This window comes from Ochotona curzoniae, unplaced genomic scaffold (genome assembly GCF_017591425.1).
Source record: "Ochotona curzoniae isolate NIBS_2020 unplaced genomic scaffold, NIBS_Ocur_1.0 contig_2321, whole genome shotgun sequence".
Taxonomy (NCBI): Eukaryota; Metazoa; Chordata; class Mammalia; order Lagomorpha; family Ochotonidae; genus Ochotona; species Ochotona curzoniae.
Genome location: NW_024465421.1, coordinates 18469317 through 18490735, shown reverse-complemented (window position 1 = coordinate 18490735; position 21419 = coordinate 18469317). Strand labels below are relative to the sequence as shown.

The following is a 21419-nucleotide window of genomic DNA, read 5'->3' as shown; positions in this document are numbered from 1 at the left end:
AGGCCTGGCAGCTCTTCTCTTAGAGTGGGGCCCAGGAGTCCCCCTGGGGATCGTGGTCCTCAGGAGGTTGTGAAGCTCTCCTTCCCAGACCCCAGCCTGCACCTTCGGTGTGCCCCGGCCATCACAGAGTGAGGCAGTGACTTGAAAGGCTTCCAGGGAAGCTGCGGTGAGGGGCCGGAATCGTGACCCCTGTCCTGGCCCCTGTCCTGGCCCCTGTCCTGGCCCCTGTCCTGGCTCCTGTCCTGGCCCCTGTCCTGGCCCCTGTCCTGGCCCCTGTCCTGGCCCTTGTCCTGGCCCCTGTCCTGGCTCCTGTCCTGGCTCGTGTCCTGGCCCCTGTCCTGGCCCCTGTCCTGGCTCCTGTCCTGGCCCCTGTCCTGGCCCCTGTCCTGGCTCCTGTCCTGGCCCCTGTCCTGGCTCCTGTCCTGGCCCCTGTCCTGGCTCGTGTCCTGGCCCCTGTCCTGGCCCCTGTCCTGGCCCCTGCCCTGGCCCCTGTCCTGGCTCCTGTCCTGGTTCCTGTCCTGGCTCATGTCCTGGCACCTGTCCTGGCTCCTGTCCTGGCCCCTGTCCTGGCTCATGTCCTGGCCCCTGTCCTGGCCTCTGCTGGATGCTCTGCTGTGACGCCGCTGTCACCAGGGACCGACACCTGGCAAGGTGCAGCCTTTGTCAGGTCAGGCTGTCCTGTAAGCGGGAGTCAGGCAGAGCCCTTGGTGACACTCAGGATGGTGGTGGGTTTTCTTTTGTTTACTTACTTTCTTTTCTTTCTTTATTTCTTCCTTCCTTCCTTTTCTTTCTTTTCTTTCCCCTTTCTTCCTTCTTTCCTCCTTCCCTCCCTCAGCCCTTTCTTTCTTTCTTTCTTATAAACTTATTTGAAAGAGAGAGAGGAGAGACAGAGAGATAGCTCTCTACTCTGGTTCACCCCCCAGATGACTGCAGCAGCCAGAGCCGGGCTGGGCTGAAGCCAGGAGCCAGCAGTGTCATTCAGGTGCAGAGGCCTCCAGTGGGGAGCTGAGCCACAGTGGAATAACCAGGGCGTCCACACAGGATGCTGGCATCACAGTGGTTTAACTGGCTGTGCCACAGTGCCAGCCCTGACATGGCACAGTGGGACAGCTGTTTGTAAAGCATAGATGTGAAAATGCCCACACCTCCAGTTGTTACCACCCTGCGTCTCTGTCGTACTCTGCCAGCAAAGACACTGGTGGCTTCTGCTTGGTGTGGGAGTGGGGGCCGGGCCTTCCCCTGGCCTTGTGCTACTGGTGACTGCACAGCAGCTGGATTCCTTGCAGGTTCAGGGTTAGGCTGCTCCCCGTGAGTGATCCCAGCAGCCCGGAGAGGAGCTGGCTGGAGTGCCGCACTGCCCCCTCCCGGCGTCTTTTGCTTGTCTTTGCTCCAACACAGGCTAACTTGTCCACTTTCTTTGTTTTTCTCTCCTGCAGATTATTTGCTTTCTAACAACTATGTGAATTCTATCATTGTCCATAAATTTGACTTTTCTGATGAGGAGATTATGGCATACTACATCTCGTTCCTGAAAACCCTTTCCTTAAAGCTCAACAACCACACCGTCCATTTCTTCTACAATGAGGTAAGGGATGGCCAGCAGGCTGCGCCATGTGAAGTTGGTTGTGGTGGTGCTGCAGCGTGGGCTGCTGCTGCATGCCTGTGCCCTGTACTTACCTGCCCACTGTCCTGATTTGCACAACGCTGTCTGACTTGGCAGACATTTAAAGAAAAAAATTTTTAAACTTAGTAAATTATCTTTCCATTTGTGATGTGAAATTCACATTGTATCAAGAGCAGTAGAGGGAGCTGTCTAGAAGTTCTCTGAGGGTAGTGCTGCCCCGTGCGAACACTGGAACTGCCCGCTTCCTTGCTGTGTGACCCAGGGGAGTCCCGTTCTCCCTCAGAGTCCCAGTTTCTCAAAAGGGAAATAAGGATAGAAGTGTACTGGAGAGAATGGTCTGAGAGCCATGGAGGGGAGCTGGGCTATAGGAGAGCAGCAGAGTCGGCCACTGGAAGCCAGGACGATTGTCCGATGCTTTTTTTTAAGGCTGGGAGTTCAGATTTCCATGTCTCTGAGCTATTGGATGGGTGATTGTCATCCCATTTAAATAGACTTATTTGAAAGGCAAAATTACACACACACACACACACACACACCATCTTCTGTTTGCTGGTTCTACTTCCCAAGTGGCTCAGCTGCTCTGAAGCCAGAAACCTGGAACTTATTCCAGGTCCCATGTGTGTGCAGGCGCCGCCATCTTCTGCTGCTTGCCCAGGTGCATTGCCAAGGAGCTGGATTTTAAGTGGAGCAGCTGGGACTTTAACTAGCGTAGGCTGTGACTTTACGCGCTGGTGCTGGCCCGCTGTTACCCCTTTCAACAGCAGTGGATTCCTGGGCCCTCCCCCTCCAGGAGAGTGTTTCTGCCTGGAGAAATGCTAGTAGGGCCTGGCGTGATGGCATAATGGTTAAGGTCCTTGCCTTGCACGCGCCAGGATCCCATATGGGTGCCGGTTCTAATCCCGGCAGCTCCGCTTCCCATCCAGCTCCCTGCCTGTGGCCTGGGAAAGCAGTCGAGGATGGCCCAAATCCTTGGGAGCCTGCACCTCTGTGGGAGAGCCAGAACAGCTCCTGGCTCCTGGCTTCGGATTGGCACAGTTCCCGCCGTTGCAGCCACTTGGGGAGTGAATCATCGGATGGAAGATCTTCTCTATCTCTCCTCCTCTCTGTATATCTGCCTTTCCAATAAAAATAAATAAATCTTTAAAAAAAATGCTAGTAGCCGAAAGAACTTAAGTTAAAGCTAAGAACTTAACTAAAGCTAAGAGCTTAAGTGGAAGCAGCATCGGTTGACTAGCTCACATTGTCACCTAGTGCTCATTAAGTGTCAGGTGCAGGATTAAGCTCTGGACTGGAAATTATCTCATTTCAGCCTAGCAGCTGTGAAGGGGAGATTACCATCCACATTTTGTAGGTGAAGGGCTGGAGGGATGGAGGTTCAGGAATAACCGCTGTACACGGACGCGTGCCCAGACAGGTGTGAATGCAGACCCGAGTCGTCCTTCCGTTCCTCCCATGGCCGCGCTCCGCTGCTCACAGCCCCGAGTGAGCCGCTGACTCGCCGCTTGTGCACTCCGCCCGCTCTCCGTCGGAATCTCTGATGGAAATCGCAGTGCGGGGACGGGTTCTGCCTCCGCAGGTTGTGACTCATGGGTGGTCTGGCTTTGTTTTAGCACACCAATGACTTTGCCCTGTACACAGAAGCCATCAAGTTTTTCAACCACCCCGAAAGCATGGTTAGAATTGCTGTAAGAACCATAACTTTGAACGTCTATAAAGGTAAGTTTCCTGTGGGCTTGGGCCTGGGCTGACTTCTTACTCTGTTTAGAGTCACAGCGGCAGGGTGGGGAGGGCAGGGTCATTGTGCTGGCCCATGGCTACATGTCCCGTGGACTTGTGACCATCACATATTTAGCCAGCCCCTTGTGTTAGTCTTTGTACACGTTCAGGTGCCTCTGGGTGCTGCTGCTGCACGGAAGGCAGATGTCCCAAGAAGCTAGCATGGGATCCAGAACTGGCTGTATTGAATTGGGGAAAACAAAGTTGTCTTTTAAGTGATAGAGTTAAATTTTTGTGTATTTTCTTATAAATTTTATGTATACTTCATTACAGTTATGGGGTATTTCATTTGTAAATATGTAAAGTGATGTAGGGGGTGTTATCTTTAAAAGCATTTCACATCATGAGCAGCAGGGGGCACTATTGTATTCCTAACCAGCTATAGAGCCCAGCACTTCCAAGTTCTGAGGTTCTCCCCCTCCCATCAAGATTTTACTTCTGGCCCAAAACATTGCTTGTAGGAAAAGGCCTTGCATAGCTCCTCAGCACTGGCTCAGAGGCTGGCCGGACCCTGAAAGTTCTCTGGTGCTAGGCCACTGCCTGAGTCAAGATGTTATTATTGGAGATGACCCCTGGTTGAGGTGGGGGACCCCCAGGTACTCACTCCAGACTTGTCCTGGGATGACAGTAAATTAAAAGCCGTTCCACAGGCTCAGCTGGGCTCATCCAGAGGTCGCAAACCGAAGTCTTGAGGGCTGAATGCAGAGGGTTTTTGAAAAACACACAATTGCCAAGATGTAAAAGCTGGGGATGCTGCACGATGACCTGGGTTTCTGACCTGAAGGTGAAGCTGGGGTCCGCTGGGGCTGAGGCCTGGGGCTTCCCTGCGCGGGCCACCAGCCACCTGGCAGGTTGAGTTTGCGACCCTGGCCCCAGCTGTAGTCAGTCCCGCTGGCCCTGCTCGCTGTTCTCATGTTCTCTTCTGGCCTGTACATTTTGGTTTAGATGCCTCCTGCCCCAGCTCGCTCTTCCTCTGGGCGCTGTCTCACCTTCCCGGTTCCTAACCCTGTTAATTGTTGTCTGTTTTTTGCCTTTCCTTCAATGACGATTCCCGTGTTCCTTATTCCAGTGTCATGTAAGTTTTCTGCTTTCTTGACTTACTCTTTCTGGTCAGTCAGGCAGCTTGCTTGGGAATGCTGTCACTCTCGCTGCAGTCCCAGTGCATAGTTAATCCACTGCTGAGAAGCGACCGTGTCAAGGGGCTGCGACTGTTCAGCCCAGCTGATAATTTTACTAATTATAAAAATAGCATAAGAACTGCCTTGATAGTTTTATGAATCAGATAAACATTTTCAAGTATTTCCAGGAAAAACAGACAATTCAGATTATAGCAAAGGGCTTTTCATTGTGTTTTTTTTTAATCTCTCCCAAGTTATTTTTGGTATCTTGACTTTTTTTTTTCCTTTCCTTTTGTGAATTTTCTCAGTGGATAACCAGGCCATGCTGCACTACATCAGAGATAAAACTGCTGTCCCTTACTTCTCCAACTTGGTCTGGTTCATCGGGAGCCACGTGATCGAACTTGATAACTGTGTGCAGACTGATGAGGAGTAAGTGACTGCCAGGACGCTGAGCAGGTAGACAGGGTGGCTGGGACCCTGCAGGTTTCACCAAGGACAGTAGGCGTGAGAGTGGCACTCAGCTGGGTGTAGGCGGAGCACATCCTTCCGGTCAAGGCACCAGTCGTCTGTTCGTACAGTGAGAGACCTCGCCGAGGGGGTAAGAGGAGCTGTGTGCCCCGGGCACACAGTCAACTGGGCTACGGACAGACTGCGGTCCACCCGTCCAGTGGGGGAGTGTTAGGAGTAGAAAGGTGAGAAGTCCTGGTGTGTGTCCGGGCACGGGAGCAGATGCAGAGGGCCACACGTTGTGGGCTCCTTGGTATGCAGTGCTGAGAGGAGGCCAGTTGGCGGAGACAGTGCATTAGCAGGTTCTGGGGACGCTGAGGGGAGTGAGGGCCATGTTCATGGGTACAGAGGGCATGAGAATGTCCTAAGATCGTTTGGCTAGTGATCAGACAACTCTGAATCAGCTGTTCTTTGTATATTTTAAATGCACAGATTGTATGGTATGTGAATTACATCTCGGCAGATCTGCTTTAAAGAATACTTACGATGGCAGTTTGCTTCCTCCACCTTGGCACCAAGTATTTTGCAGGGGGAGCAGGGCACGCTTGTACTTGAGAGGGTCCACAGCATCTCTGGCTTCCACCCCTAGACACTTGAAGCACCTCTTCCCTAGTGGTGACATTGGGAACCTCTGCCCCGGAGTGACAGCTTGCCTGGGCCTGATGGTCTTCTGTGTGCTTAGCTGGGGCCGGTCTGCTGAAGAGACCCGGGAAACAGGTGCAGCAAGAGAGGAATGAGGGAGGGAGTGCATTGGTGGGATGCTGGGAGGGGGCAAGGATGGCTAGATGCCTGTTATAGAAGTGATCAGAGTCTCGGGTGCTCAGTGGGTTCCCAGGCTCTTTCCAACATGGATTTATGGTGCGCATTTATTAAATATTTTATTAAAATATGATAACGATTAATAACGTGAAGTAGTATCCAGGAAATGAAGTGGGTCACGTTTATACTACTTTTTAAAAAGCATATATGGTTGGGCAGATAGATCATGTATGCCACCTGCATGTTATGGTTGTTCATTGTTAGGAAAAACAGACTGAAGGGTGCTAAGCCCCCAGAAAGTTAATATTAGGTGTCTTTTAGTGGTGTGTGTAATGGGAGACTGATTTGGTTTTTTTTGTTTTTTTTAGTTTTCTTTTGAATGTTTTCTAAGATAAGTGTCACTTGGAAAGTAATAGACACAGTGCTGACCGTAGCTGGGTGCTGTCTGTGGGTGCTCCGGGTGAGGCCCGAGCTGTTCCCTGCTGGCTCATCCTCCTGGCGTGTAGACCGACTCTGGTGTTAGAGAGAGAGACTGAAGCCCAGGGGGACGCCTGCAGGAACAGTACACCCCTCTTCTCTGCCCTTTGTGGGGCCGGGACCAGTGCTATGGGCACAGCTACGGAGTATGGCCACATTTCTCCCTCACACTCTTCTGGAACCTTCTAACGGCCAGGCTTTGTTGCTGCGTGAGGTGGGATGTTATGACATGCTTGATTGGCTCACTCTAAGAATTCAGCCATTTCCACTTTGTCCAGCCTGTTCTGGACTCTGGTAGGAAGGGTGGTACCAAGGCCCCTGCGATCTCCTGAGCATGGTCCTGGACATGTCCGTGTCCCCTTGGCGTGGCTCCAGGTAGGGGCTGGAACAAATGTCTCTGGAGACTTGCCCAAGTGTTGGCTGTGTGAGGCAAGGCCTGGGACCCACGTCTCAGGCTGGTGATTTTAAACTCCAAGCCACTGCTCTCTGGCCTTCAGGCTGAGGTGGTTCTTTACTCTGCAGGCACCGGAATCGGGGGAAGCTGAGTGACCTGGTGGCTGAGCACCTGGACCACCTGCACTATCTCAACGACATCCTGATCATCAACTGCGAGTTCCTCAACGATGTGCTCACTGACCACCTGCTCAACAGGCTCTTCCTGCCGCTCTACGTGTACTCCCTGGAGAACCAGGACAAGGTGGGCCTGCAGCTGCTGCCCCGGGGGCAACTAAAAGGAACCTGAGGAATTTAGGAGTTTGGTTTTTAGTACCCTACCCTGAAGTATTATAAGGCCCAGTCACTTTTCTGATTGTTGACAGAGCTAATTGCCTTAGAGAAAATCCCTACAGCAACCAGACTGGCCCAGAATGGATAGGAAAGGATGGCACACCCTCAGGGCAAGTTCCCAGGGCTGTGACTGCCCTGTGTGCAACATGGAGGCCCCTGGGGGAGGGCGGGTGCCAACCTTTGGGTCTGCCCTTCCCCTCCTGGGGATTCTGGTTCAGCAGGTCAGGGCGCGGGCAAGAACATGCACATTTACTCCCTGCTCCCCACCAGGCCTGGGAGGTGCTGTGCTGCTGGGCTCAGAATGCCCCCAAGAGACTGCTTTGAGGCAGGGAGGTCTCTGTCCAGTCCCTGCAAGTTCAGGGGAGCCAAGAAAGAATGGGGCTGTGGCAGGAGGTGGGCCAGCCATCTGGTCGCCTTGCAGATGAACCCTGAGAGGATGTTGTCTCCCTTTGTGGGGGAAGCATGGGCATGCTCACCACATGTGAGCAATGCAGTGCGCTCCCCAGCCTGGTGAGATGGGCCAGAGGCAGCTCTACAGCCAGAGGTGTGCCCCTGGGAAGTGGGGTTTCCAGGCTTAGCTTCCAGTTCTGCCTCTTGCTTTTGCTAACTGTGTGACCTTGGCCCATTTCTTCAGCTGCAGGTGAGGGGTGCAAGGGCTCCCCTTCACAGGGTTGGTATGAGGTGGACATCTGGGGGCTCAGCACAAGGAGAGCTTTTCTGAGGCCTCAGCGCCACGATGTCCATCCTTTGCATTAGGAGCCGCCATGCTGAGAGCCGCCTCCCCTGGCCTCTGCTGCCATGGCAGGCAATAGAGGCTCCTGGCAACTCGAGGAGCAAGTTGTATCCTGACCCCAGGAGCAATGAGGAGGGCTTGTGCAGGAGGGAGAACAGGGTGGCGTGAAGCCGGGCTGTGTGTGTCTTCTGCAGAGCGGAATTTTGACCAGTACTGGGAAAGGGCAGTCAGGGGGTTGGGGTGCGAACAGGCAGCTGCGGCTTCCTTATCCTATGTTTTTTTGTTTGTTTGTTTTTGTGACCTGGATGCCTCTCTCCATCTCTCTTCCTCCCTCCCTCCCTCTCCCTATCCCAACCTTCTTAGGGAGGAGAGCGACCGAAGATCAGCTTGCCCGTGTCTCTCTATTTGCTATCTCAGGTATGGTCTGTCCCTCCCTCCCCGGGTCCCCAAGCCCGTGCAGCTCAGAGAGCCCTCGGCTCGCATCGCGTTCCTCATCTCGGTGAAATTGTGTGCACAATAAGGGTTCTCTCTTCCAGACACTCAGGAGGTGTCTTCTTCATGGGAGGGGAAAGAGATTTAAAGAGAAATTAGGAGAGAATTAAACTTGGTGTTTGTGTAGGTTTTTTTTTTTTTAAGATTTATTTATTTTTATTGGAAAGTCAGATATACAAGAGATGAGAGAGAGGAAGATCTTCCATTCGTGATTCACTTCCCAAGTGAGCGCAACGGCCGGAGCTGGGCCAATGTGAAGCCAAGCCGATTCGAAGCCAGGAGCCAGGAGCCTCCCCCAGCTCTCCCACGCTGGTGCCGGGTCCCCCAAGTCTCTGGGCTATCCTCTACTGCTTTTCTAGGCCACAGGCAGGGAACTAGATGGGAAGTGGTGCTGATAGGATTAGAACCAGCACCTATATGGGATCCTGCCACGTGCAAAGCAAGAACCTTAGCTGCTAGTTAGTTTTTACCACAGAAACCGAGATTTCCAAAACCCCCAGAGAGTGTTCTCGATACCCTGGATCTGTAAGCTGCCTGCCGCTGATTCACGAGCCTCTGAAATGAGGCCCGAGCTGTATGGCCCGCCCTGCGCATTCCCACAGCAGCCTTGCTTTAGCAAATGTCCTGTAGTGAGGCCATTGTCAGGTTTGCTGGGGTTTTGAGTCCCAGATTACTATCAGAAAGGGCCCTTATAGCAGCCTCAGTTCCCGGTTTTGTGTCTTGAGCCAATGTGTCTGTCTGCCCTCCTTAAACAAGTGTGTTTCCTTCTTGTAATTATGTAATATTTACAAGAAGGGAAAAACTCCATGGTGACCTAGTTACATAACTTTGAAAATATTTTTATTACAAGCAGTGCCGACTCGCAGGCCATTGCATTAGATTGTCAAGAAGTCAGAGTTTGGCCACTGCTCTGTGCCCCCTTCTCCAGCAGCCCAGGTGTGTGTAGGCTTAGAGGAGAGATGGTCCTCTCTCCTGATCTCCTGCTGGTTTGGGGTGAGGCCATCTCCCCCTTGGACTGAGGCTGGAGTTTCAGACACCGCATCCTGTAGCAGGTAGGCCGCTGGGGAGAGGGCCGTGGCCTGACTTGTGTCCTAGGGCTGTTTGCTCAGAGCTCTGCACGCGCCTGTGGGCCCTCAGAATGCCCCTTTGTGCCTCAGGACCAGTGTAAACCCCAGCCTCCCCCCCGGCAGCTTTTCTGTTACAAGTCTGCCAGCATCTCTCGCTGGGAATCCATCTTGGAGTGTGGTGGAAAGCACGCCAGGGCCCTGCAGCTGCAGCAGCCTTGCTTGTGTAGGTTCTCCTGCAGGGCGCGCACTGGCGCTTGAGTGGAGAAGGGTTGCACCTGCTTGCCAAGAGCACTCTTCCTCTTGTTTCCTCAGTGAAGGATCAGTCGCCAGGCACCTAATTACTTGTTTCAATATCTGGCGAAAAACCTAGTGTGTAATTCAGTGTTCCTGAGACTTGAGTAATAGATCCTTTATAAAGATAAAGCATGCAAGCTCTTCTTCCCTTTGCATTTCATTTAGCTTAATGATAATGTGGCTTAATTTTGTGAAAACCTAAAGCCAGACATAATTCTTGAGTCCTTATAGCTACGAGAGCCCTATAAATCAGTTCATCCTTACAGATTACTTTATAGGCACAGCTACAAGACTGAAAATTCGCCCTGTGACAGGGATTTAGTGTGGCAGGTGATGCCATCTGCCTGAGACCACAGCGCTCATGCCCAGAGCCTGGTGATGGTGGTGTGCTGCCGTCATCCTGCCGTGGTGCTGCCGTGGTGCTGCCGTCACCCTGCCGTGGTGCTGCCGTGGTGCTGCCGTCACCCTGCCGTGGTGCTGCCGTGGTGCTGCCGTCACCCTGCCGTGGTGCTCCCGTGGGGCCGTCACCCTGCCGTGGTGCTCCCGTGGGGCCGGTGGTGTGCTGCCATCACCCTGCTGTGATGCGTCTCCTCCCGCAGCCTGTTCGAAACAGCATGCGCATCCTCAGGCAGGAACCTTTGGCCTTTGTCCAGGGGCCCTTAGTAGGTGCTCAGTCAATTTCAGTGGATTGGATTATAGAACAAATAAATGAGTGGGTATGATCCATTCACACAAGTTGCCTAATAGATGCTGTGGATGGCATGGAGTCAGTGATGGGTTTTGTTTGTAGTCAGGTGGCAGTAACTGGGCTGTGATGCAGGGAGAACAAGTCGCCGTCGCTGGCAGTGGACACAGTGCTGCCTGCCTCTGCCCTTGGCTGGGGGCAGCTTGTTAGGAATGTGATCACAAAGTTCCCTGCGGGTTTTTCTTTTTTTTTTTTCTTTTCTTTCTTTCTTTCTTTCTTTTTTTCCTTTCTTTTCTTTTCTTCCTTCCTTCCTTCTCTTTCTTTCTTTTTTTATTTTTTAAGATTTAGTTTATTTCTATTAGGAAGGCAAATATCTAGAAAGAAGGAGAGACAGAGAGATCTCCCATCCACTGGCGCAGCTCCCTAAGTGGCCACAAACGGCTGGAGCTGTGCCAGTCTGAAGCCAGCAGCCAGGAGCTTCTTCCCGGTCTCCCATGAAGGTGCAGGGTCCCAAGTCTTTGGGCCGTCCTCCTCTGCTTTTGCAGGCCACAAGCAGGGAGCCGGATGGGAAGTGGAGCAGTTGGGACCCAAACTCTGGCACTCTCTGGGATCTTGCAAGGCGAGATCCAGGCTATGTGCTCTGGCTTTTTTTTAAAAAGGACAGATGTACTTTTCTTGGTTGGATAGGTGCCACATCTGCCTATTCTGGCTGTCCCTTTTCCGTCATTTGAGTTTTGTGGATTTGTCTGAATCCTAGTGTACTCCTGTTCAAGCAGTGGAAAAGCTGCCTTCTACTGTCCCCAGTACTCAAGCCTTCCTCCCCGAGGCGGTCTGTGTTTTTGTCAGTTCTTCCTTGTTGGGTTTTTGTTTTGTTTTTCACAATACAAATGCATTTTTTAAGGTTACAAGGTTCAACCTGATGAAAACCAAGAAGTTTTCTTTCTTTTTCTTTCAAATGCTGGCTCCTGATTTCCATCTCCAGAGACAGCTGCAGCCTCAGGGTTTCCCGTGTCCTTAGCGAGGGTGGACATCTGGCAGTGTCTGGGAGTCTCTGTTGTTAACTGAGAAATGACGTGCTGCTGCTGGCATCCAGTGGTAGAGGCCAGGGATGCTGCTAGGATGCTTTCCTGTGCCCAGGACAAGCCTGGACCCTCAGACTGTCAGGAGCGCTAACACTGAGAAACCCTGTTCTGCACATCTATAACTAAATGAATACAAACCTGCACACTGCCTGTTTATATGCAAATGATGGAAATCTTGCATGTGTCTTGCCTTTACATCTACAATAGTCCAGCACATGTGGCTGGGCCAGCTTTGCAAGGCAGTTTTGAATACTCTGTTTCTAAAAGCCACTCCTAGGAACATTGGGCAACAGGGCGGGGTAGCAGAACTGTTTTAGCCCTGTCTTCTGACTTTTGCATCCTAGCATAACTGGATCTGCCTGTGGTCCGGGGGCTTTTCTTCCCTCCGTCTAATCACCTACTGCTGCTGGCATGGAATCCCAGTGCTAAACCCAGCACAGGGTAGGAGCTCATACTGGGATGGAGTCTTGTAGCCATCCCTCTCTGCCGGATCCTGGATTTTAACAGAATTCACCATTTCCCATGTCAATATCAGAATGAATGCCTTCTGGTCTTGATCAAATTCAACAGTGAAATGCTCCTGGAAAGGAAGGGGTGTGCTGGTTTGGCAGCTCCTTTCCCACTGCTGCACTTCAGCAGCTTTGGCTTCTCCTGGGCCGTGAGGACGGTCTTGCATTAGTGCACTTCCTTCTGAGGAGGAGCCACCAGCCAGGAGTGTGAAGGAGCGGCCGACTTCCACAGAGTGTAACCGAGAGCTCCTGAATGTGGCCCAGGCTCTGGAGCAAGCTTCACAGGGGTGGCTGCTGTAGACAGGATGTGTTTGTGGTTGGGGAAGGAAGAGGTTGACACACTGCATGCATTAAGGCAAATCCCATTTCTTTTCCACCAGGTCTTCCTAATTATCCATCACGCACCACTGGTGAACTCGTTAGCTGAAGTCATTCTCAATGGTGATCTGTCTGAAATGTACGCCAAGACTGAGCTGAATGTTCAGAGAAGCTCTGTAAGTCTAAGACGCCATTGCTGGTGCTATTCATCTGTGTGTTTCTCTAAGCTCAGCATTCTGCTGCTGCAGTGACAAGGAGGCATGAGTTGGTCTGGGATTGTAGGAATCAAAGTGGAGTCTTGAAATGCATAGCTGGAAAAACCTGGGCTTCAATACTTAGAGGCGGTCTAATTGGGCATTTATCACTGAATATAGCATTGTACCACCCTGCGACAGAATGAGAGCATGTCTCGTCTAAGGCACGGAGACCTTCGGAAAGGTACAGTGTCTGTCTGGTCATGCTGTGGGCCTCCTGTGCTGCACTAGGAAGCAGAGGGGCTGTGGGCAGGTGGAGAGGACAGGCCTCCTCTGTCGGCAGCTGCTCCTGTTGTCCTGCAGGCATGTGGATGACAAGCTGGCATTCTGTCAAGTTGGAAGTGACCAGTGAGCTGTGCAGCATGGATGTAGGCTGCAGGGCTGTGGTCATGCTCTGTTGCCTACTGAAGGAAAGTACCTGGTGGCATGGCAGGAGCTGTGGCCTTTCCTCAGGCTTTCCCAGCTAATCATCTCTTTACTGTCGTTTCTCTTGCTGTCCCATTCCCCTCTCTGAGTTCCACACTGCCTCAGTACCACGCCAATTCACCCGCTTCTCTGCTCTCTGCCTGTGTCCTTGCTATATGTACAGACCAGGAGGTCCCTAGGTGCCTGACGCCCTCTTGTCTAACATCTCATCCTCTCCAAGCCCTGTCGGGCAGGCACTTTGCCTGTCAGGGCACGGCTCCTGTGGGCTTGGCTTCCATATTTGAGAGGAGCCCGAAATACTCTGTACAAGGGCCATTTCCTAAAAGGCCGGTCTCCACAGCCAGGGGCTTAGGTGGGTGCCACACTGGATGAAAGGGCCCGTTCGCCCTGGAATCCTAGCCTGTGGCACACCTGAGTGAGTGGGTGGGATGTAATCCTGGCTGTGGCAGGCTGACACTGCATGGCTTGCCCTTCTGGATTTGCTGCCGTCCAGTGGCCTCAGCAGGCCAATTGACCCTTCAGGGGAGCATTTGAGCCTCTACAAAGGTTCCCAGAAGCTGTGTCCTTGTTGGTGGGGCTGTTAGTCCAGCTGTATCAGATGGAGCCTTTCCATGGCTGCTGTCTGGCCGCTTCTGTCTCGATTTGTTCAGCAAATAAGCCCTTTCTTTGGGTCAGGCAGCTTGCTGGCTCTGGGGGATATGCAAAACCTTAAATCATCTCTGTTGCATTGGAGCTTTGCATCCAGTTGGGGAGACAGATGTAGGTCATGTAGACAAGCAGGGGTACTGTCTCGGCTCTCACACGTGCTTTGCTGAGATGGAGGACCATCGGTGGGAGGGTAAAACTTTCAGGGGAGATGACTGGTGTAGGACAGGAGAGAAGCCCTGTGGCCCTTCTGCTGACAACACATGGTCTGGAACATGTGCTGCTGACGCAGAGTCTGGGTTTCTGAGATAATTCTCTGCAACTTGTCCAGCTAGCTTCGGCCAAGTGAAAGCAAGAACCAGGATATGAGGTTGTGTGCCCAACAGCTGGGACCCTGGGCAAGTGTTTGACTCCACATAGAGAACAGGGCGAGTGAGCCCCTGTGGTTGAGGTTACAGAGGCTGCCAGAAAGCCCAGCTAGTGACAGCCAGGCTTGCACACCTGTTTAGGTCACTCGTTGGAGCTTTAAAAGAAAACTTTATGAACTGCTAGCATTAAATTTACAAACTTTCACATGAAGTCTGGATTTCTGGAATTTCTTGGGCAGTCAGAAGATCTGGGCACCCTTTTGCCTGTGTTTCTGCAGAAAGCTTCGCAGGGCCATGTGTTCACCATTAACTTGGCCTTGTCTCCATCTGGCCTGCTGCTGGGGCTCCATCCTCAGTGCTGACAGTCTGAGATGTAGTGGCTCCCCTTGCACTCTGTGTGTCTTGTGAGTCTTACCCCCCAGGATAGAAGCAGGCTTTACTGTGTTCATGTAGACATTGGTACAGTGCCAGAGTTACACTTGGTGCTCAAAAAGAGGAACTCTGGGATAGCTGGGACTCTGAATTAATTTTTTTTTAATTTATTGGAGATAATGTGTGCACCTATCCTGTGATTTCTTCCCCAAATGCCTCCAGTGGCTAGGGCCAGGATGGAGTTGAAGCCAGGAGCTGGAAACAGTGCAGTTTCCTTTATGGACGGCAGGAGCCCAATTAAGCTATCAGCACTGCCTCCCAGGGTCTACGTTAACAGGAAGCAGAGCTGGAGTCCAGAGTTCAACCCAGATGGTCCGAGGTGGGATACAAGTGTCGTTTAACTGCTTGGCTAAATGCCCTCTCCTCCAAGAGTTTTGAAATTGTAGTAAGAACATTTACTATGAGATTTTTAATTTTCTTTTGAAATGAATAAATAGCATGTTATTATTGTCCATTATTGGGATCAGTAATGGAACTAAGACTTGAACTCAGGCATTCCCATATGGGACACGATTGTCTTAAGCCCTGCACCAATACCCACTCTCCCAACCCCACCCCCCCCCTTTTTTTTTTTAAATATTTTAGTTATTTATTTGAAAGAGTAACAGAGGGAACACTCGTATCTTCTGGTTCCCTCCCAAAATGCTCACAATGGCCTGGGCTGGGCCAGGCTGAAATCAGGAGCCAGAAATTCCATCGGTGGTCTCCCAGACATAGGAATCCAAGTACTTGTACCATCTTGTGCTGCTTTCCCAGGAGGAAGCTGGATTGGAACTGGAGTAACCAAGGCTCAAAACAGCACTCTTATACAGCGTTCGGGTTCTTTCTCCCTTCTTTTTGTAAGGCTAAGTAGTATTCCATTAGAAGCACTTACCCCATTTTCTTCACCTATCCATATACATCTTTTTTTTTTTAATTGGAATTTTTTACTCAGAGAGTTGTAGATTCACAGAGAGATCTTCCCCAGTTTGGCTCACTGGTAACCGCTTGCTAAAATCTGGTACATTGTCACAAGTGGGATATTGACATTGTGCTGTGTGGGGTTTACAGTTTGAGCAGCTTGCAGAAGGTCTCTGATGCCTTCCACTTGGGCTACATGCTTCAGGTGGGCCTCCCTAACCCAAGGAGTGCGCAAGAGACCTGGACTTCCTTGGGGTGAAGGTCCCACCTCCACTGTGAGAGGCACAGACTGCCTTTGGGACCCACCCGCTATCAGTTGTGGTGGGTCCCTGAATTGAAAACCAGGCTCTTTCTGGTGTGGAAGGAATTACCAGCCCAAGAGAAAGTGATGGTTCCCCACTTCCGGCCAGGGACAGCTTGCTGCAATCTGCTTGTCCGGGCTGAGCGCAAGGTGATGCCCCCCATGACTTGTACGACACAGACCTGTTGCGATTCACCTTCCTTCCCCATGAGCGAGAAGGCTCCTGTTGCTTCCTGCCTGACTCGGATGTGGTTTCATCGTACTTGTTCTAAGTTTCTTGGTCTTTTTAACCTACTTTCTCCTTCCCGTAATTTGTAGATAGGTTACTGGTATTGCTTCATTTTTACCAGCAGACCTCTCACAAAACCAAACCAAAATTGAAGAGAGAGAAGCAGAGGGGAGAGCGGAGTTATTTGAAAAGACTGTAATTTAGGGTTAAATTTGAAATACATCTAGTTGAAATTCTTCCGTGCATTAAGATCACGTGGTTCCTGCAAGGAATCATTCTCGCTGGAGGATGAACTTGCAGGGCGGACAGCAGTACTTGTCTGGAGAAACGGTAAGAGAACCCTAACTCTCAAAGTGCCAAATGAAGTGAACAGATGGGTCTTCATTACTTGTAGGTGGTTTTTATTATTATTCTTTTTAAGATTTATTTATTTTTATTTGAAAGACAGTGTTAAAGAAGGATAGGCCAAGAGATCTTCCATCCACTGGTTCACCCCTCAAATGGCCAAAATGGCTGGAGTAAGCCGATCCTATGCCAGGAGCCTGTAGTCTCCTTGGGATCTTCTACATGAGTGCAGGGACCTGAGGAATTGAGCCTTTCTGCACTGCCTTCGCAGGTGCATTAGCAAGGAACTGGATTGGAAGTGGAGCAGCTGGGACTGAAACCAGCAACCATATAAGATGCCAGAGCCAATAGAAGCCCAGCCTACTACGCTATGGCACTAACCTTGCTGTTTTTTATCTTAAGAATTTTTTTTCTACATTGAATTGCTGTGGAATGGTTTCTTTAGTTTTTTGCATTCCTTCATTTGTTCTTCCAGTGGACAACTGTTGTGTCTTTGTGCTGTGAGATTAGGCATGTGGGAGTACCCTATTCCCACTGGGCCTCTCACCCTGACACAAGGGACCGTGGCCTGAAGATGTCCTGTGCCCTCTGCCCTCCTGGGGTTTGCTAGAAATGCTAAAGAAGCCCCTGGTGCATGATCAAGTGACTCAGTGGCGAGAGTCACAAGGGCTCTTGTGACCTTCTCAAAATGACTCTCAGAGCCATGTTGCTTGGCAACCTACCTGCACGTGCCACCTTCTCTTTGCCCTGCGATGATTTTTGCAGAATGGGAGCTGGAGGCCCCTTGCACAGAGGAAGGCGGATTGCCAGCACTCCTCAGGCCCTGGCTGCACATCCCAAGCTGTGTCCTGGGACCAGTTCTTTGTCCTTGGGCCTGAGTTCCCTCACTGCTGCAATGTGAATAACAACAAAGGACTTGTCGGGAGGATTCAGAGATGTGTAACAAGTTCTTTGCAAAATCTGGCAGAGACCATGTGAGTAAATATTAGGGGGAGAATCACAGATATTCCTTCACTTCAGATGGGGTCCATCCTGGTGCGCCTGTCAAGTTAAAAATCCAGCAAAAATACACATACTACAACTAATATACTAAGCATCAGTGCTCAGCCAAGCTTCCAGTAAATGTGCCCAGAACACTCACATTGTCATATGGTTGGACAAAATTGGGCATGGCATCCCATGTTGGCGTGCTGATTTAAGGCCTGGCTGCTTGGCTTCTGATCCAGCTTCCTGTTAGTCTTGCTGAGGAAACAGCAGGAGATGGTATGTGTGCTTGGGTCCCTGCCACCCTTGTGGGAGACAGGAATAGAGTGCCTGGCTCCTGACTTTCACTTGGCCCCAACCCGACTTCTGAAACCATTTGAGAGTGAACCAAAGGATGGAATATGTTTCTGTCTTTGTCTCTTTGGCTGTTGCTGTGCTTCCAAGCAAATAAATTACACCTTGTCCTGTCATACTACTAGGTACTTAAAAAAAAATAGATGATGGAGAGCAAAAAAAAAAAAATCATATAATGCAAATTTGATTGTGTCACAATGTTGAGTATTTCAGTCATGTATTGGCTGTTGAACTAAACTGAAAAGCAGAATGGTTTTTCTGCTAGCCCAGGAAAAGATCACAATTCAGCGTTTGCACTGGGCTTCCTATGGAATGGACAGGGCTTTCAGACCATTGTGAAGGCAGATACCCCTGACTCAGATGGACATTTAACTCAGTGCTTAAGATGTAAAGGGCAAGGTGTCACTGTCCCTCATCCCGGTCCTTGGGTTCAGTAGAGGCTGCAGCCTGAACTCCTGCCTCCAGCTCACTGCCAATGCAGACTGGGTGGCAGCAATGATGGCTCAAGCAATCGGATGCCTGGAGTCTGGTGTTGGCCTAATCCCATCTTGGCCTTTGTGGGTGTTTGAGAAGTGAGCCAACAGATGAGTTTTCTTTCTTTATCTCAAAAAAACAAAACAAAACGAAAAACAAAAAAAGAGGTGAAGAACGAGGAGGAAGGGAGGTAGGGAGGAAGGGAGGAAAGAAGGAAGGAAGGAACACAGGAAATGTAAGGAAGGAAGGAAAGGAGGAATACTGCGGTGAGTCAGGAGCTATCTATGTGAGGATCTTGGCTTCTTAAGATGGGAGCATCACCTCACACCCTGCTTGGAACCGTCTTCCTGGCTTGCGAAGGGGCCTCTGGAGTGAGGAATGTGGAAGCATGCCTGGTGTGTTCCTCAGGATGGTGACTCTGACCAGACACAAAGGCGCAGAGAGGAGAAGCATCAGCAGTGGTAGTAGTGAGCATGACAAAGACAGCATCCCCGCTGACTGATGGTGGACTGAGTCCTTTGTTGTCCTCTGACTCAGCTGGCCTCACACTGAATTTCTGTAGAAAGTATGAGGTAATGCTGTTGCATAGAAGGTTAAGGTTCGGGCACTGGTCTGTGTACTAGGTGCTCTACTTCTGATCCAGCTCCATGCTAAGGCCTAGGAGAGCAGCAGAGATTGGCCCAAGTACTTGGCCCCAACTCCCACATGGGAGATCCACTTGGCTGCTAGCTTTGGACTGGCCTAGTAACACCCATTTTGGCTGTTTGGGGAGTTATGGAACATCTTTATCTCTTTTTTCTGTCTGTAAATCTACCTTTAAAATGCAAAAATAAAAAGAAGAAAATACAGGTACTTGCCTGCTAATGGATATGTTCTCATGGTGGTTGGTTGGGAATTCAGGATGGAGTATAAGGATTCTGTGGTGTACCAGGCTGGCTTGTGCCAAAGTAAAGACATTGACCACCTCCCTGTAGGTAGTAGTTTGGCTCATTGGGAGGGTCCCCAGATGATTTCCTGGGGGTCCGAAGAGTGAGTACATATGAGAAATGTTGGCCACAGTTCTTGGAGTGATGCCTGTCATCTCTAGTAGCTAGACCCACCGAGCAGAATACTCCTCCAGGACTAAGAAAGGAGTATCCTTGCTCCTCTGTTTGTATGTTCAGAACATTCATCATGATCCCGCAGCCTCGCTGCTCCTGCAAGGCTGTTTACCCAACCTGGGCCTGCCTCTGACAGCTGGGGAGTCTCTTGTGTGCAGAATGCATCAGGCCATTTAGTGTCTCTGTCAACCAGGAATAGAGTCCCATTTGCCTTCTGGTGACTGCCAGCCCGTCACTGCCTGTTGGGAGTGCAGATTCTCCTTCCTGGAAGTACTGGGCCTCCAGGAGAGGGTTGATGTGAGGACTGATGGGAAACAGGCTGCTATACGTCAGGACCTTCCCGACTCAGTTACTAATGCTTCCACAGAATTTGAGCTGAGCGTGTTCTCCCTTTCTGTACATAGCTGCGGTCTCTAATCCCTCAATGGATTTACAGCTCCAGGGCATCATTTTTACCTTCATACATGCGGAATAAGAGGGTTCATATGTAGAAAGATTTGAGAGGATCTAAGAAAATACGGAGGTACATGTCCCATGCTCAGGGAGGCATCCTTAGCTTTGAAGCAGGTACCTGTCCCTGTCTCCTGGGGTGGAAGGGAGACTGAACAACTGCTGGGAGCCCCATGGTGGGGAGGCTAGTGAAGGGAGCAGCCCATGGCCATGGCTGCAGGTGACCGGGACTCCAGGCCAGGCTCCTGCCCCTTTTCCGTCACCCTAGGAGGGACCAGGCCTTCAGAATCACAGCTTCCTAGAGGAGCCATAATGGAAGAGGAGAGTGACCACCTTGGACAGGGCCAGAGGTGGTAAAGAGGAGGTGGTGACAGACATAGGATGTGCTGGAGCAGCCACAGGCTGCAGGCTGTGCTGTGGTGAAGTGGTATAAACCCTGTGCACATGGATTCCTTCCCTACCCTGCGTTAAATCATTAGTGACTTCTTCCAGGTTTCAACTAAAATCAGGACATTGAGGGTGGGGACAAAGAAATGTGGCACCCACCACTTCTGGTGCCTGTGCCCTGGGGCATTGCTGGTTTTTCCTCTTCGTGACGTCCATCCAGACTTCTGAGTTATGAAAGCTGAGTCATTACATATGTGGTCAACAAATGACGTATTGATACCTGCCACATGCCAGATGCTGTTCTAGACTATGGAGATGCACTAGTGAATTAAATATCCTGACCTCTGGGAGCTTCTGGTCTCTGGAGAAGAGACAGAGGAACAGGAATGCTAAGTGTTAGAGAGATAACTGGGTCTGAGAAGCTCTAGAAGTGTCCAGCAGAGGAAGGGCAAAGGGACATGGGACAGCATGTCCAGACTTAGGTGGCTGCAGTTCCTACTAAGATGGCCAGGGTTGACCTCATTGAGAAGGAGCTTGGGCTTGAAGAAAGTACAGAGCTGAGGCATGGTGGTGTCTGTGAGATGAACAATTGGCTAAAAACGACAGATAATGCAAAGCTTCTGAGGCAGGATGCTGTCTAGTATGTAGGAAAAACAGCAGGGAGCGGAGTGGCAAGGGGGTGTAAAGGATACGAGGTTAGTGAGGGAACGAAGGTCCAAGGTGTGTGCAGTCTGTGGGCCATCAGAGGACTCCGGACACTGAGAGACAGATTGACTCAGGAGCATGAAGCACTATGTCAAATAAGGCATGGAAACCCAAACTTGATCGGTGCCAGAATCCTCTAGCTAGATCTTTGCTCTAGCCAGGAGATCTGGCTTTATCGGGTCAGCTTCGCCTGACAAACGGGCCTTGAGGCCAGTGCGTGGGCACAACGGAGCCTCTCCACTCAGTTTCTGTAACTCTCTGTTTCTTGGCACTCCCACAGATTTAATACCAGTGAGGTGGCGTTGGTGGTGATGGCATGAGTCAGGTGTCTCGTGCCTGAGGACTGTGCACCTGCACCCCAGGAGGCGAGTTGCAAACGGGTTTCTCTGCAGGGTCTGGCAGCAGGTCTGGCTGTCAGGGCTCAGGTGCCCACTGATCACTGCTGAGATAGATGTGCATAGCCTCACCACAGGAGAACATCCTGGGGTAGCAGTGGGACAAACTGGGAGCTTCACAGGCAAAGAGACACAAAGGAGAACATGGTAGGGCTTTTTGACTCTCTTAGTTGACACTGTTCTGAGTGATGGTTGAGTTACAGCTGGGCCGTTCCCCTCTGCTGAGCCCAAGCTGCCTGGCTCACCCTTTTGGACTTCCTGCCACAGTATTTATGAGGCTCCACAGATTTCAGGCAGGTGCCCAGCTGGTCACAGGGAATCCAGAAAGAGCAAGACACATACCCCTATCCAGACAGCTTAGCAGCAACAGACAGTAAGCAGGTGTGTCCACAGTCCCAGATTTGATCTGGGAGAGAACTGGAAGGAGCACTGGACTCAGG

At 51.0% G+C, this 21419-nt stretch overlaps 1 protein-coding gene across 4 annotated transcripts in view; it reads left to right on the top strand.

Moving 5' to 3' along the window:
- Positions 1 to 21419, top strand: part of CLEC16A (C-type lectin domain containing 16A) — a 183448-nt gene that overhangs the window by 15267 nt on the left and 146762 nt on the right. For 2 of the 4 annotated variants that reach the window (XM_040973334.1, XM_040973332.1), the window contains exons 4-10: positions 1437 to 1585; positions 3235 to 3340; positions 4470 to 4475; positions 4827 to 4950; positions 6787 to 6961; positions 8147 to 8200; positions 12293 to 12406. In XM_040973334.1, coding sequence (XP_040829268.1) covers positions 1437 to 1585; positions 3235 to 3340; positions 4470 to 4475; positions 4827 to 4950; positions 6787 to 6961; positions 8147 to 8200; positions 12293 to 12406 — 728 coding nt within the window. The remainder of the gene's footprint in view (positions 1 to 1436; positions 1586 to 3234; positions 3341 to 4469; positions 4476 to 4826; positions 4951 to 6786; positions 6962 to 8146; positions 8201 to 12292; positions 12407 to 21419) is intronic. The other 2 variants (XM_040973335.1, XM_040973333.1) reach the window with 1 other exon arrangement.